This window comes from Hippocampus guttulatus, chromosome 8, assembly GCF_054856545.1.
Source record: "Hippocampus guttulatus isolate MCC_2025c chromosome 8, RoL_Hgut_1.0, whole genome shotgun sequence".
Lineage (NCBI taxonomy): Eukaryota > Metazoa > Chordata > Actinopteri > Syngnathiformes > Syngnathidae > Hippocampus > Hippocampus guttulatus.
Window position 1 is genome coordinate 9,573,208 of NC_141268.1, and position 13,751 is coordinate 9,586,958.

General features: G+C 42.3%; 1 protein-coding gene across 4 annotated transcripts in view; it reads left to right on the forward strand.

The window, feature by feature from the left end:
- Positions 1-13,751, forward strand: part of arhgap9 (Rho GTPase activating protein 9) — a 41,230-nt gene that overhangs the window by 2,425 nt on the left and 25,054 nt on the right. For all 4 annotated transcript variants that reach the window (XR_015101589.1, XM_086117490.1, XM_086117489.1 and 1 more), the window contains exons 2-4: positions 11,325-11,650; positions 12,893-13,091; positions 13,178-13,545. Coding sequence is in view for 3 of the 4 variants with exons in the window: in XM_086117490.1 (XP_085973616.1) it covers positions 11,426-11,650; positions 12,893-13,091; positions 13,178-13,545 (792 nt within the window). In the remaining variant the exon portion in view is untranslated. The remainder of the gene's footprint in view (positions 1-11,324; positions 11,651-12,892; positions 13,092-13,177; positions 13,546-13,751) is intronic.

Below are 13,751 nucleotides of genomic sequence, written 5' to 3' on the forward strand. Positions count from 1 at the left end.
GGGAACTCAACTTAATTCCACACTTTTGCAGATCATGAAGAATTCTTCAAAAGACCCTACAAGTTGTTTAATGCCACTCACAGAGGATGTTTACTGTCAAAATAAACATAAAATAAAGATAACATTGCAGTACCTGTAAACGAACACAGAATTTGATATCAGTATTGGGCCGATACCAGCCTTATTTTAAGCTCTCAGTGGCTCATGGAGTCTGCTGATACTAGCCGTCGATACTGAAAGTTAAAAAAATAAATAAATAAGGAACATTAAGCCCACCTCGGGTGTACTTGGTGCTATCCTGCAGCAGTTTGACACAAGGGTGAATCATTTGCATCAGATAGAAAGACATTTCTGAACAATTATTTTTGTGTTTATATATCGAAAGTACGAGAGCTATCGGTACTTGGTATTTGTGAGTACTCAGAGTAAATAACCTTTGTGGTCATGATCTGAAAAAAGTGGTGAAAAAAAGGGTTAATATAACTGCAACTTACTGGAGAGTTGTGATCATCTCCACGTAGCCTCGTGGGGATAGACGTTTCAGATGATGGATGGGTGGATGAGTGAATGGATTATATTGCCCCAGGTGGCCAAGATACACACAACAGGAGGAGCAACACAATCGCAATGAATTACTTTTGCTCAAACTGGATAATTATCTATCCATCCATTTTCCGAACCGCTTGATCCTCACAAGGGTCGCGGGGCGTGCTGGAGCCTATCCCAGCCGTCTCCGGGCAGTAGGCGGGGGACACCCTGAATCAGTTGCTAGCCAATCGCAGGACACACAGAGACGAACAACCGTCCACGCCCACACTCACACCTAGGGACAATTTAGAGCGTCCAATCAGCCTGCCGTGCATGTTTTTGGAATGTGGGAGGAAACCGGAGCACCCGGAGAAAACCCACGCAGGCCCGGGGAGAACATGCAAACTCCACACAGGGAGGCCAGAGCTGAAATCGAACCCGGTACCTCTGCACTGTGAAGCTGACGTGCTAACCACTGGGCTACTGGGCCGCCCTGGATAATTATTTTCATTCTTTTTAATAATGCTATAATCATAAGTTTTAATAATTTACAATATGGTGGAATGCTATTTTCATTTTTTTTTAAAAACGCATTCTGACCAATCACGACTCAGCTTGCAAACTTCACATGACCAGTGATTGGTTGCAACCTGAGCCCTGAGCGCATGTGATTTTCAGTCAACAGCAAGTGGCAAAATGTGTTTTTAAAGATGCTAATTGTACATGAAAAATAATGAAGCTATTAAATTAATTATAGAGAAAATATTAACTTTTTACTGCTGAAAATGGCAAATTTAGTCAAGTATCCCTTTAATGGTATTTCACCGGCAAAAAATGATTTGAGATACAATCGTTTTGAGTAACACCTGTGGTTACGAAATAAATTAAACTTGTGTCTTAAGCCAACACTGGATTTAAATTACCTTGATTTTTTTGTCCCCCCCCCAATGGGAACTTTTTTTCAAACAAATAGCTGGTCCATCAGCTTTGAAGGTGCCACTGTTGATTTTTTTTTTTTTGTATCACCAGCCCGGAGTTAGTATAATCACACAGGTTTGGCTTTTTTTTTAGTGGTCTGTGGGCCAGTTGTGGTTGAGGCCTATGAATTCTGCATAGCAACAAGTGGCAAACGTGCAACAAGAGTCTGCATGATTCCTTTTACTTAATATTATAGGATGTTAAAAGTATGTATACTCTTCGTTGTTAGATGGTGGCGGTATCTTATTGTCCAAGTTAGGTACAACAGTAGGCCTACAAAGGCATCAAAGTTGCGTGTGCTGCTGTGGGAGGTTGAGCTGCTCTTCCTCCTCCTCCCCAACAGTATCGTGCTCACTTCGGCTACTCAGTGCTGTGATAAAAAAAAAAAAAAAAGTGGGTCTTTGTCTTGTCTGATTGCTTTTGACAGCTCACTCTCTTCTGCGGCGGATCAATGGAGCTCAGCACTCTTCATTAGAAACATCAATGCAGGGCACTTCCCCCGAGGCTCAGCGAGGCCTCCCCTTGCTCTGCCAAAGCCTGTTTTTGCCTAGCTTGGAATGAGCATTCTTGACATTTCTTTTGCTTTAGTTTTGTATGGGTAATGTAAATATGAAAACTCACAGTTTAAAGTATGCCAGTTCAACGTCTAAAAATTGTGTGTAACTGCTAATCAATTGTGTTGTACAGTACATACAACATAGGCGGTCAAAATCCAATTGTCCTTTTAATGCTCATCACACTTTTTCTCTTTGCCATGACTGATCCCCTTCTGTCGCGGGCCAAAGTAAAAGCAAAAAATCATGGAACTTGTGGAGATATTCAAGAAATTTGTAACAGCAACATTGATGTGAAGCCACTCATCATGTGTACGGTTTCACACAATAATAACCAACAATCATTAAATAAGGTAGGAAACAAAAAAAAACATCAATATGCAACGCTTTATTTCTGTAAATCTCTGCAGGTGTTTACATTTGCAAACAACCACCTCTACAGCATTACTAAGAAATCCCAATGTCCCAGTTATTTTGAGCTATTTCTTATTTTTAGAACCGACTATACAGTATACAGATATACAATACTCAGATTTGTTGGACGTAAGATTTTAAATGTTCTGTAAAGCGCTTTGATACAGCTGCAGCGGTTGTGAAAGCTCGATATAAATATAGCTGTATTGCATTGTATTGTGGGCGGCCCGGTGGTCCAGTGGTTAGCGCGTCAACCTCACAGTGGAGAGGTACTGGGTTCAATTCCGGCTCAGGCCTCCCCGTGTGGAGTTTGCATGCTCTCCCCGGGCCTGCATGGGTTTTCTCCGGGTACTCCAGTTTTCTCCCATATTCCACAAACATGCATGGCAGGCTGATTGAACACTCTAAATTATCCCTAGGTGTGAGTGTGCGCGTGTATGGTTGTTAGTCTGTGTGTGCCCTGCGACTGGCTGGCAACCCGTTCAGGGTGTCCCCCGCCTCCTGCCCAAAGACAGCTGAGATAGACTCCCCCGACCCTTGTGAGGATAAAGCGGATCAGAAAATGGATGAATGGATGGATGTGTTGTATTCTGTCTAGCGTAGCTCCATCTAGTGGATGCATAACACAACCGCAGCTGCTATTGTAGCTTCTATTCTAAGCACCGTTCTAATGCGGTGCGACCTTTAGATGAAAACCGTTTTACAATAGGCCATTCATTGAAGGTGCATCTTATACTCCAAAGCGCCTTATAGTGCAGAAAATACGGTATTTATTTTCTATTACCGTATTTTCCCGACTATAAGGCACCATTAGTCTGTCTTAAAGTCTTAAATTTTCTCCAAAATGGACAGGACGCCTTATAATGCGGAGCGTCTAGTGTATGCGCCGAGTTCCAAAGCCTGAATGAGAGCACTTCTGGCCGACACGCTGTTTATACAGAGAAAAGGAGGACGTGAGTGACGACAGGCAGGAAGTCCGCCATTGAGTGAAGGGTGGGCATGTAAGAGGACACTAAAGGCACGTCCCGAGCAGGTACCAGTCGCCAATGAGTGAAGAGTGGGCGTGTAAGAGGATGCTAAAGGCACGCCCCTAGCAGTTACCAGTTGCGTGAGTACATTGTAAAATGGCTAAATAAAGTACAACCGAACTCAGTTTTGCTTCCGTTGCCTTTTTAAAAACGTGTTTTTAGCGTGTGTCCGTATGTCTTAGCTGCTACCGTATGCTTTAAGCTGACATACCTGGTATGTTTTAGCATGCATGCACCGTATGCTTCAAGCTAACGTGTTTTTAGCGTGCGTGCATGCATGCCGTATGTTTAAGCTGCCGTATGTGTTACCATGCCTGGCTGCACCCAATAATACAGTGCGTTTTGTGTATGTGTCAAATACAGAAATAGCACCCGCTACTGAGACTGCGCCCAACAATACGGTGCGCCGAATGGTCGTGAAAATACGGTAATTTTTTTTTCTTAATTTATCGCGGTAACAGGCAGAACAGAATTAACCCATGTATCCACTTTTTTCCTAAGTGCTGTGCTGTGACATATTTTCTGAGGGGAAATATGTGCCTTGGTCCAATAAAGGTTGGGAAACACTGGGTGATAGGAAACTGGAATACCAGGAGAAAATTCAAGGAGGCTTGGGCTGGAACATGTGAATTTCACACAATATAGTCCAATACATCTTTATTCATATAGCGAGGACTGAAATTCAACCATTCCACCCCGGCCCTCTCGAGTGGGAGACAGATGTCTGAACCATTAGCTTCACTGCATTTTCATCTTCATATCTAATAAATGCAATGTCAAGTCCAGATTTACACACACAAAAAAGGCTATCATTCATATTATTCCTCTCCTCCTCCATGTAACTCATCAAACAAGGCGGGAAATGCACTTGGTGCATCCCTCCAGAGCATCCAGATGCTGCTTTGGTCTGACGGGCAAACGCCAGCCTGTCTGGTTTTTGTTCCTGTTTACGGAAGCGGGAACTCTCTGAAGAAGTTTGTCTGTGTCGGCGGTGCGCCGGCTCGGGGCTTTGTCGTAAACACGGGCGTTGCATCAGTTTGACGCTTGAAACGGCTGGAAATGATGGCATCGCACATATGAAGTGTTGTGGTGCGTAACGAGGCACAAAGAGCAACACATGCCAGAGATGCCGCTTGTTGTCATGACAGTCGTGAGCCAATGACGGCCTGGTGTGTCGTCATCCAGCCTCTCATTGGCTCCCTGGCCGGCCGCCATTCAAGAACCCGGCCCACCTGTTAAGTCTGACACACACACACGCACACACACACGCTCACTCTTTCTCTCTCTCTCTCTCACACACACACAGGTACCCATACATATTACGAGCCGTCACAGAAGAAAGTGCAGTGTGTGTTTGAGCACATCTCTGTGCTCTTGCTCTGATCATCAATAATGCATGGCTTTGGCAGGATGAAAGACTGTTTTGACTCGGGGCGCATGTCTCTTATGTAGAGAGAGAGACATCACGCCTCATAACTGTAGCATCCATGCGCAAAGTGAACCAACGCAGGGATCTCTCTCTCTCTCTCTCTCTCTCTTTTCCTCCTCAGAGAACACACGCGGGTTTCATGAATAACATTGACTTTTGGCACGTTTGCACTAAATCATGTTATTGATCATGTATTCGCCAAAAGGGAGAGAGACAGTCTGCCTGTTTGATTTGAAATGGAGTCAGTTATACAGTATAAAGACGCTACATATGAAATAATCACAAAAACTTAACGTGTTATCATGAAGATTTGGGGCCAGTGTCGGTTTTGACAGAAGCACCAAAACTTGGCTCATAAAAAGACTTCACGTTGGACTTTGTATCATGTATTTTTTCACAATGTATACAATTCGCTGTTATCTTAACAGGTCAGTCTTCTGCTTTTGTCAATATACCCCAAGTACCAAGAAATACACCGTCTGTTTTGAGCCCGACTGAAATTAGCCCGTTTCGAGGCGGCAGTCGTATAAATCAAATGTATTATTATTATTATTATCATGCAAATATGACCCACACTACCACCACCTATTCTCTTTCTGAGCCAATTACGACTGGCCTTCGTTACCATAACGACTATTCCAGTATCCAGCGTGTGGCTACTTGAGTCTAAAAAAAGGATATGTGAACTTTGACACAGGTATTTTGTAAATTAGCTGCATTGTGATTTCACAATCAAGCACGCTCACATGAAAATTTCAGAATTAGATGGCTAAATGCTAGTTTACAGTGTATCTGTGTCTCAGCTCTGGCAATAAACTCCTCAGTCTCCACTTTGCTGCAGGGGAGCCCTTAGTCACCTATCGAACATGGTGAAAAGTATATGCAGGAGATCCTTATTCTCGTTCATTGTTGTATGGGTATGTAGAGTCGTGTGTCATGTTGCGTGTAATATCCGTGCCAGGCCATTTTTGAGAACTTTTTTTACTCATTCAATGTAAGTTGATAGTTTTACCTGATTTGTTTTTGTTTACATTTATTGCATCAATCCAATATTCCAACCCTGTGCTTTTTACATGCAGATGTAGCTACAGTGTGTACGTGTATGTGTGTGTCAAAATGAGAGAGCGCCTGGATGCCTTTGATGTTCCTCATTCACGCACACTCTGCAACTCAACCCCCATGACTCATCTGTCTTTGAAGACCTTGATTATTCAAGCTGCCCTCTTTGTACTTCAAACATATGGAAAGACAACGGCTATGACGCTGCACCCGAATTTTGATTTATTTATATACTGTATATTTTTTTGCTCCCTGTCAAAATGGAACAGGTTCTAATTAGAAATGTTCACATGATACATTTCACAGGGATAGATCGCATCCATCATAAAGTTCTCTGGACTTTTTTCCAATGAGCTTTGAACATTAAACCATTTTGAAGGAGGAATTTCAAGCTTGTTTTGATCTTTTTGTAACTGATCTGAGTTGGAAATGAATCAAACGTAACTTCTAAGCACTCAAATAAATGTTTCTGTTAAGGAATATAAGCAAACAGTTTGACATTATGAAATAGTAACGTTTTTAACTATATTTCAGTATTTTTTTGGAAAACAGTATGATTTATATGGCACCTTTCAGAGGAACCAAAGATGATAACTATTAGATCAAGTACAGACCCTTGAGGGGCACCACATCTGAGAGTGAGTGTTGGAGACCTCGAAGGTCCCATGACTTCCATCCTAACAAAATGGGTCCTGCCAGAGAGACAAGATGTAAACCAGTCCTGAGCAGAGTTTGGGAGCCCAATATCTTCACGGTGATGCTTAAGAAGAAAAAGGTGATTGAAGGTATCAAAAGCAGTTGTTAAGTCTAGCAGAATGAGGAGGGAGGGCCGGCATCAGCGACCATAAGAAGGTCATTCGTGACACGGACCACAGCAATTTCCGTGCTGTGAGCAGAACAGAAACCTGACTGAAATTTGTCATACATTCAAACGGTTGTGAAGCTGAGCTGCAACCACTTTTTCCAGCACTTTTGAAATGAATGGAAGGTAAGAGATTGATCTGTAATTAGCTTGGACTTCTAGGTGGGGGGAGGTTTTTTTTCAGAAGTGGCTTGCTGACAGCTCATTTTAGTGCTGGTGGGACATGATTTTAAGGAGAGGTTTATTATTGTAGTTATGACAGGGGCCATGGCAAAGAGATTTGATTTTCTCAGTCTTGTAGGAAAGGGGTCCAGGACACAAGTGGTTGGTTTCAATTCCTTGATAGGGGATTCTATTTCACCTTGTGAGACCTCAGAGAAACACTGGAGAGAGTAAAGTACTGTCGGCTGTGAGCCAGTTGACTGTAACTCGAGCTGGATGACTAGGGAAATGAGCGTGAATGATGTCTATCTTGGTTTTGAATAAGTAGGGGAATTTGTTAAAATGGTTGTGTGCAATGTCCAAAACTGGGAACTAGGCTTATCTTCTTTCTCCTCATTGCCTCTTATAAAGTTGTATTCAATCCAAATCCAAACTGAACACTGTCATGTCTTTCGCACACTCCTGCCTAAGCTCTTCTTCTCCCCATCAACATCCACGTCCCCACTACCGCACACTCTCTGGTGTGGGTGACACCAAACATCCCAAAGCAAAGAAAACAAATAATGCACACAAAAATGATAATGGGTCAGTTACAGTGTGATTGGTTGCTCATTGACGGTTTTGTAAAGTTGTCTGGCAACCAGTCCAGAACTTCTCTCGTCAAAATTCCGCTGGGATAGACTGTAGTTCCCTACAAATGAGTACAAGTGGTTTGAGGCGAATTCAGACTGTCAATATTTTTTCATTGTACAGAGGTGATTTGCTGCAGGGTCTGTGTAAAACCCTTGATTGGCATTGTTCCTATTAGATAATCACGTGTAGGACACATTATGTTCGTGCTGATTTACGAACATGAGGACACATGACATAGCCCTGCGCACTGATCAATAAGTCAATTAGCTGGGCTGCTGCTCATTTACTTTCATTACCGATACTTTTATTACCCACTTTGACTGCCTCCATAACTACTTGTGAACATTCGCTTTACTTGCACAGCTGGTTTAACAGCCTACTAATATCCCTTTTTATGTTCACTTCAGAACCGAGGCGTCAGTTTGATTCACCCGTTTTCCATTTGCTCGGAAGCCTTTACACGATAAATAAGCCTTTTGCCATCAGCCTTTGGCAAAGGCCCTCAGTGCCTTTGTCTGCGTCCGGTGCCATATGGACTGCTCACGGCATTTTGGTGCGTGAGGCCTTGTGACCTCACTCCATCGTATGAAGCTGATTTAAAATATGCAAGTGCTTTGAATTGAACCAAATCAAATCATTTCATATTCGATTCAAATTCTGCCTAGTTTCAAGCATTGTTCAGATTTGGGTGCTATTTCCCCCTCATAGAAAATTATAGGATCATATTATCTGGTCTAGAGTCAAAGCAATGTGAGCGAACTATATTTCTAATGGATTATGGAATCTTCATCAACAAATGTCGAAGCATGTGGCATTTTAACGACCAAGCTATCAAAGTAGTAGATTCATTGACGATGACGTAATTGCTCACAAGCTGAGTCTTATCCGCTTCTTCTTGGGCAACAACTTGAGGTGCTGTTGTTCTGATGCCATGACAGGCATTTGCACATAGACTTGTTGTGTCATTCTATAATATCCACTTGTTTTGGCACATTTAGACCTGAATCGTTTCAACCTTGGCTAACAAAAGAATCTCTTCCTATTTATATGCAGTGAGAAGTGCTTGCATTCCTGTACATTTTCGGCATGTAGTTATTTATTTATTTATTTTCGAGAAGTGTGGCCCGAGCTGCATTACACCACCACCACCAATGTAAGAGGAAATGGGATTTTACTCATGCTAGAAAAAAAAAAACAGGAGGATGTCATATGAAAGATTTGTCCCATAATATCAAGCCAAATTTTTTTTTGGTAAATTATCAAAAATACTTCCTTAGGGATTAATGTGTAACAACAAAATTGTCGCTGAACATAACATGTACAAAAGGTGCTGCTTCCAAACAAATTTAGTGAACTTGAGATCTGGGCGCTGTATGCTCGCAGTGAAATCAACTTACTTCATGTGAACAATAAGCAGAACTTTGGTCAGTAGAGAACAATTGATCCAAAAAGAAACTCAACGCAAAACAAGGAATTACACTTTGTGTATTTAAGGCTTAGCTTTTCAGTCTGTTATATTATTGCTATTGCAAACTGGCATCTCCATTGCTGTGACTTCACCCTTCAAGCAAAGGGTTGAACACAAATGGTGCAGCATCATATGTAGAAATCATATATTCTTTCTCCTCTGTGTAGTACAGCTATGAGTTCCATGTTGGTGAGCTAAAAAAAGCTGAGACAAATTAATGAACAGTATAACCATCTCTCTGTGTTATACTATCTCCAGGTGGCCAAGGCGGCACATCGGGAAGAGGAGCACAATGGCCATTCAAGTGAGGCAGTGTGACACGGCTCCAAAATAGCGATTTCGTTCGCAGTTTGCGAGTCATTTTGCACTTCATTGAAATACATTGAAGAGCAATACTGTACTGAGAATCCAAGATTTGTAAGATATGTAAGATGTCTGTTTATGTGGTTCAACACACTGATATGTGCCTCATTCAAATCAACTCGTATCAAGGCACCATTGTAGTCCCTACTTTTACTATTATGATATTTCAATGTTATCTTTTTCAAATAGAGTTCGTGCTACCCAACCACTACCATTACTGCGGTGCAGTTGGGTTTTAGTTTAATTCTCAGCAGCTGAGGACTTCACTGCTTCATCGCTGTGTTTTAATACCAGTGGGATTATCAAGGTTGAGCCAGTGAACCCTGCCCTGCCCATTTCACTACTGTCACACACACAGCACCCGGCTTTAGCTAGGTACTCACATTCTAATTTATTTATTAGGTATTTTTTTGTCATTCATTCCCCATCTTGCTTTAATTTAGCATTTGCCTTGTAATTCTCTGGGATTTCTCCTTCATGCCCCTCATTTTCTTGTAGCATCATCGGGCCTGATTGGGACCACGCCTTGTCGCGAGGTGCCCTTGAATGCCACCTTTGGCCCGTTAGGCTTATGTACTTTGTGTGTGTGTGTGTGTGTGTGTGTGTGTGTGTGTGTGTGTGTGTGTGTGTGTGTGTGTGTGTGTGTGCTTGCGTAGCCGTGATGTTTCTGGTAGAAAGTTTAACTGATCTTATGTAAGCAGCCAGTAGAAGTGGAAAGGCATGCGGATGCTATTTTGGGCTGATGCATCCCTTGAAATTCTCCAAACACATGATTTATTTACATACAGGTACACCATCCAAAGTTGGATCGCCGCACAAAGTGGTAAAATTTGCAATTAAAGCCACGTTTTTGAGAAACTACACCACATAAGTCAAAACTTGTTGAAACTATCATCATATCATGCCACCACAGAAAGGTACCAGTGATGCCAAAGGGGAGTCTTGTGATGAGAACTGCTCACAGTAGGGCTTGAGCCAAGATTCAAACCCAGAACCTCTCAACTTTGAGGTTGACAGACAAACCATTAGTGCTGTCCCAAATTCATTTATCAATACATAAATGAGGGACACCTTCCCGTTTCCTCTCCATCAGGGGTCTTTCAGGCATCTACCATTACTTTTGTTGTCGTTACTTTTGTTAGAATTTTTTTAGAATGAACTTTTTGCGGGCCTCACAACGCCCCAAAACTCACCGATTCTTGCATGTGGATGTACCCTGGAAAAATGTGGACTCAAAACAACCCCTTAAAAGCTTGTTGAACCAGCAATTGAGTTCAACTTTGCGTGCTCCACTTTACTGTCTTTGAAATCTATTCAGAAAATTAGCAAAGTGACATGCTACTCACCAGTTTCTTGAGATCTGAGGCTTCTTCTCTGTGTCACAGGACTGTCATATCAGTCTCTGATACATAGCGATGGGCCATTTTAAAACGTTTCTGGATAAATAATACACGAGTCTCTTACAATGACTAAAAAAAACTTGCAGTTAGCCGCAGCACTCCCATCACTTTAGGAAGAATACTTGAGTCTTCTTGAGCCATGCTACATGAATTTGGGTGTGCCCAGCTGCGATTCCTCACGATCTTTGTCACTGATGAAGGTAAAACTTGCAGGCACACATGAATCATACAATACTTTATCTAATAATATTTCCAACCATTTCTGAGAGATTTTGACCGATTGCTACAAATGTATTTTGATCCTGTTTTTACTTCGGCCAACTTCAAATTTTGCAAGTGAGGTTTGATGACTAGCCATAAAACTGCAATTCTAATAACCTCACCAGGTCAGAGCATGACGATTATTTTTAATAGCCTTACAATTTCCCTTGTGTTTTATTTTCCAGAGCATGGAACTAGCCAGGTTGCAGGCCCGTTGTAATCCAACCAGGATCGCCGTCATCCACCATCAGTGCACCCTTCGCTGAAGGAGTAGAGAAGAAGAACCATGCTGTCTGGCACTTGGCGGCGCTCAGTGGGGCACCAGCAGCAGCCTGCTGGGGTGCCCGCGGTTAACACCAGGGGGGTGACGCTGTGCGGCGTACCCAGCGGCACAGTAGTTCTCGAGGCCCAATATGATTACAACTACCGCGCTGCTGACGGAAGGCAAGTTTGCATTCGGGAAGGCGAACGCTTCATACTCCTTAAGAAGTCCAACGCTGACTGGTGGCAGGTGAGGGAACAGTTACGGTAAATATTTCAAATGTCTTGACCCTATGAGAATCAATAAATATGAATAGCATTTACTTTTTTTTTTAACTCTTGAAGAACCAAGACATAAAAGTGAACATTTTCATATTTCTTGAAGTCAGTTAAAACAAAAATCAGTCGTTTTTAAACATTTTGCCTTGACCACATCGTTGAGATGTCACTTGATGGTTCAAAAAGAAAACAATCATGAAAACTAACCATAATAGTGGCCAAAATAAGGAGAAAGGTCCCTTAAAAAATCACAACTTTGAGCACATTGAATGCACTCTATATTTGGATTGTTTATTTCATTGCTATTTTCCCAATGCATGGAAATATTGGACAGTACTACATATTGTATTGCTAACTTCATCTCAATTGTGTAAGGTGCAACATTACACCTTTATTATATATAGCTATAGATATTATATGCGTTATATTTTATATTGTATATTTCATTCTGTACTGCATACAGTTCATTTTTTAATTTTTGTGCATGCAAATACTTTTTGGTTTTCTACTTCCTTCCTTTCAAAATTTTGCTGCTGTAAATTGCGAATTTCTCCATTGTGAGACAAATAAAGGTTTTCTTATCTTATATTATTTGAGCTCTACAATAACAAAAGGTGTTGTAAAATAGGTACATACTTCCTTTACAAACGTGGCCGACCAAACTGTTGGCAACTAGGCGAAAGGCATCTGCACAATGGTCCTTAAAACTAATTATTTGCTTTCTTAATGCGCTGTACTGATTTGCCAAGTCGGTAATTAAAGGGCTAATATATTGACTTAAAGTCAAATGGCTGACTCATCATGACCGGATTATGTTTGTGCTGGCATGCGCTATTATCTAGCTCAAGATTGAAGGATAGTTTCTGACATTTATAAATGTGTTGGGGTTTTTCCCATTTTGATTGCATATGATGAAGTATTATGAATTCTCTCTGCTCTGTGGTAACAACTATTACTGGAAATGAGTTTGGGGCGTGCGCTTCCTCTTCCTCTTGCTCTAGTTACATACAGCATCTCTTCCAGTTATTTAAAAAATTGGAAAATAACAGAGGCACAAATGAGGGCAAGGCTTTTTTGTTCGAAAATGACTGATAATATATTAAATATATGATGAATGAGATCGTTTGGCCAAGTAGGTAACATTAGCCACTAGACCAACTATCTGTGTCCACAGCAGATGCTTAAATAGGGGTTTGTGTTTGTGGTGTAACAGGTGCGGAGGATAGGGGCCGCAAGTAAAACAAAGCCGCTGTACGTGCCCGCCACATATGTGACCGAGGTTCCTGTCGCGCCCATGCCCTCGCCCCAGCGCCTCATCATCTCGGCTGCGCTCAACTCTAACGTCCGCATCTTGCCCCGAGTGGCGCTCACGCCGAGCCCCACAGAGGCTACCGATCACAATCATCACCAAGGTAAAGTGAGATAGAAACACAGTGCGAGTGTTTTTTTTTCTTCCTTATAACACAACCATTGTTGCTCTTAAATGTTCATATCATAGCGAGTAAATCCATCTACCGCTCCATGGAGAACCTCAGCTCCAACAGTGCCTTCAGAGGTCTTGACACCGATGGCAACTTGGGTGGCGTCCGTTTCTCCACCTTCGCGTTCAACTCTTCTGCCTCCGCGCCAGGCCACCTTGTGGTCCCCGGAGATGCACCCGCCTCACAAATGGCGGCATGCAACGGCAGGGTGGTCCCCATGATCACTCGCAGCCAGAGCCAGTGCAACCTGACGGACAATGTGGTGGAGAACCCTTATGACGAGGTGGGCGGGAGCTTCAGCAGACAGGTCAACTACACCCTCCCTAAGAAGTCCTGTAGCCAGTGGGACATGCTGGGATCTTCCGGCAAGACCAACCACTTGCAGGTAGGGATGTGAGCGTGTCGGGGGGAGGAAAAGACAATGCGCACGCTGTGATTGGAGTGAATTCTTTTGTGTCGCATCGCAATCGGATTCAATCATCTTGTCATAGGAGTGAAACTCATTGTATCATGATTGGAGTTTTATCAAGACATTGTAATTACAGTGAATCATAACATGTTGTGCTTTCTGTATTTCGTGTGAATGGTTTC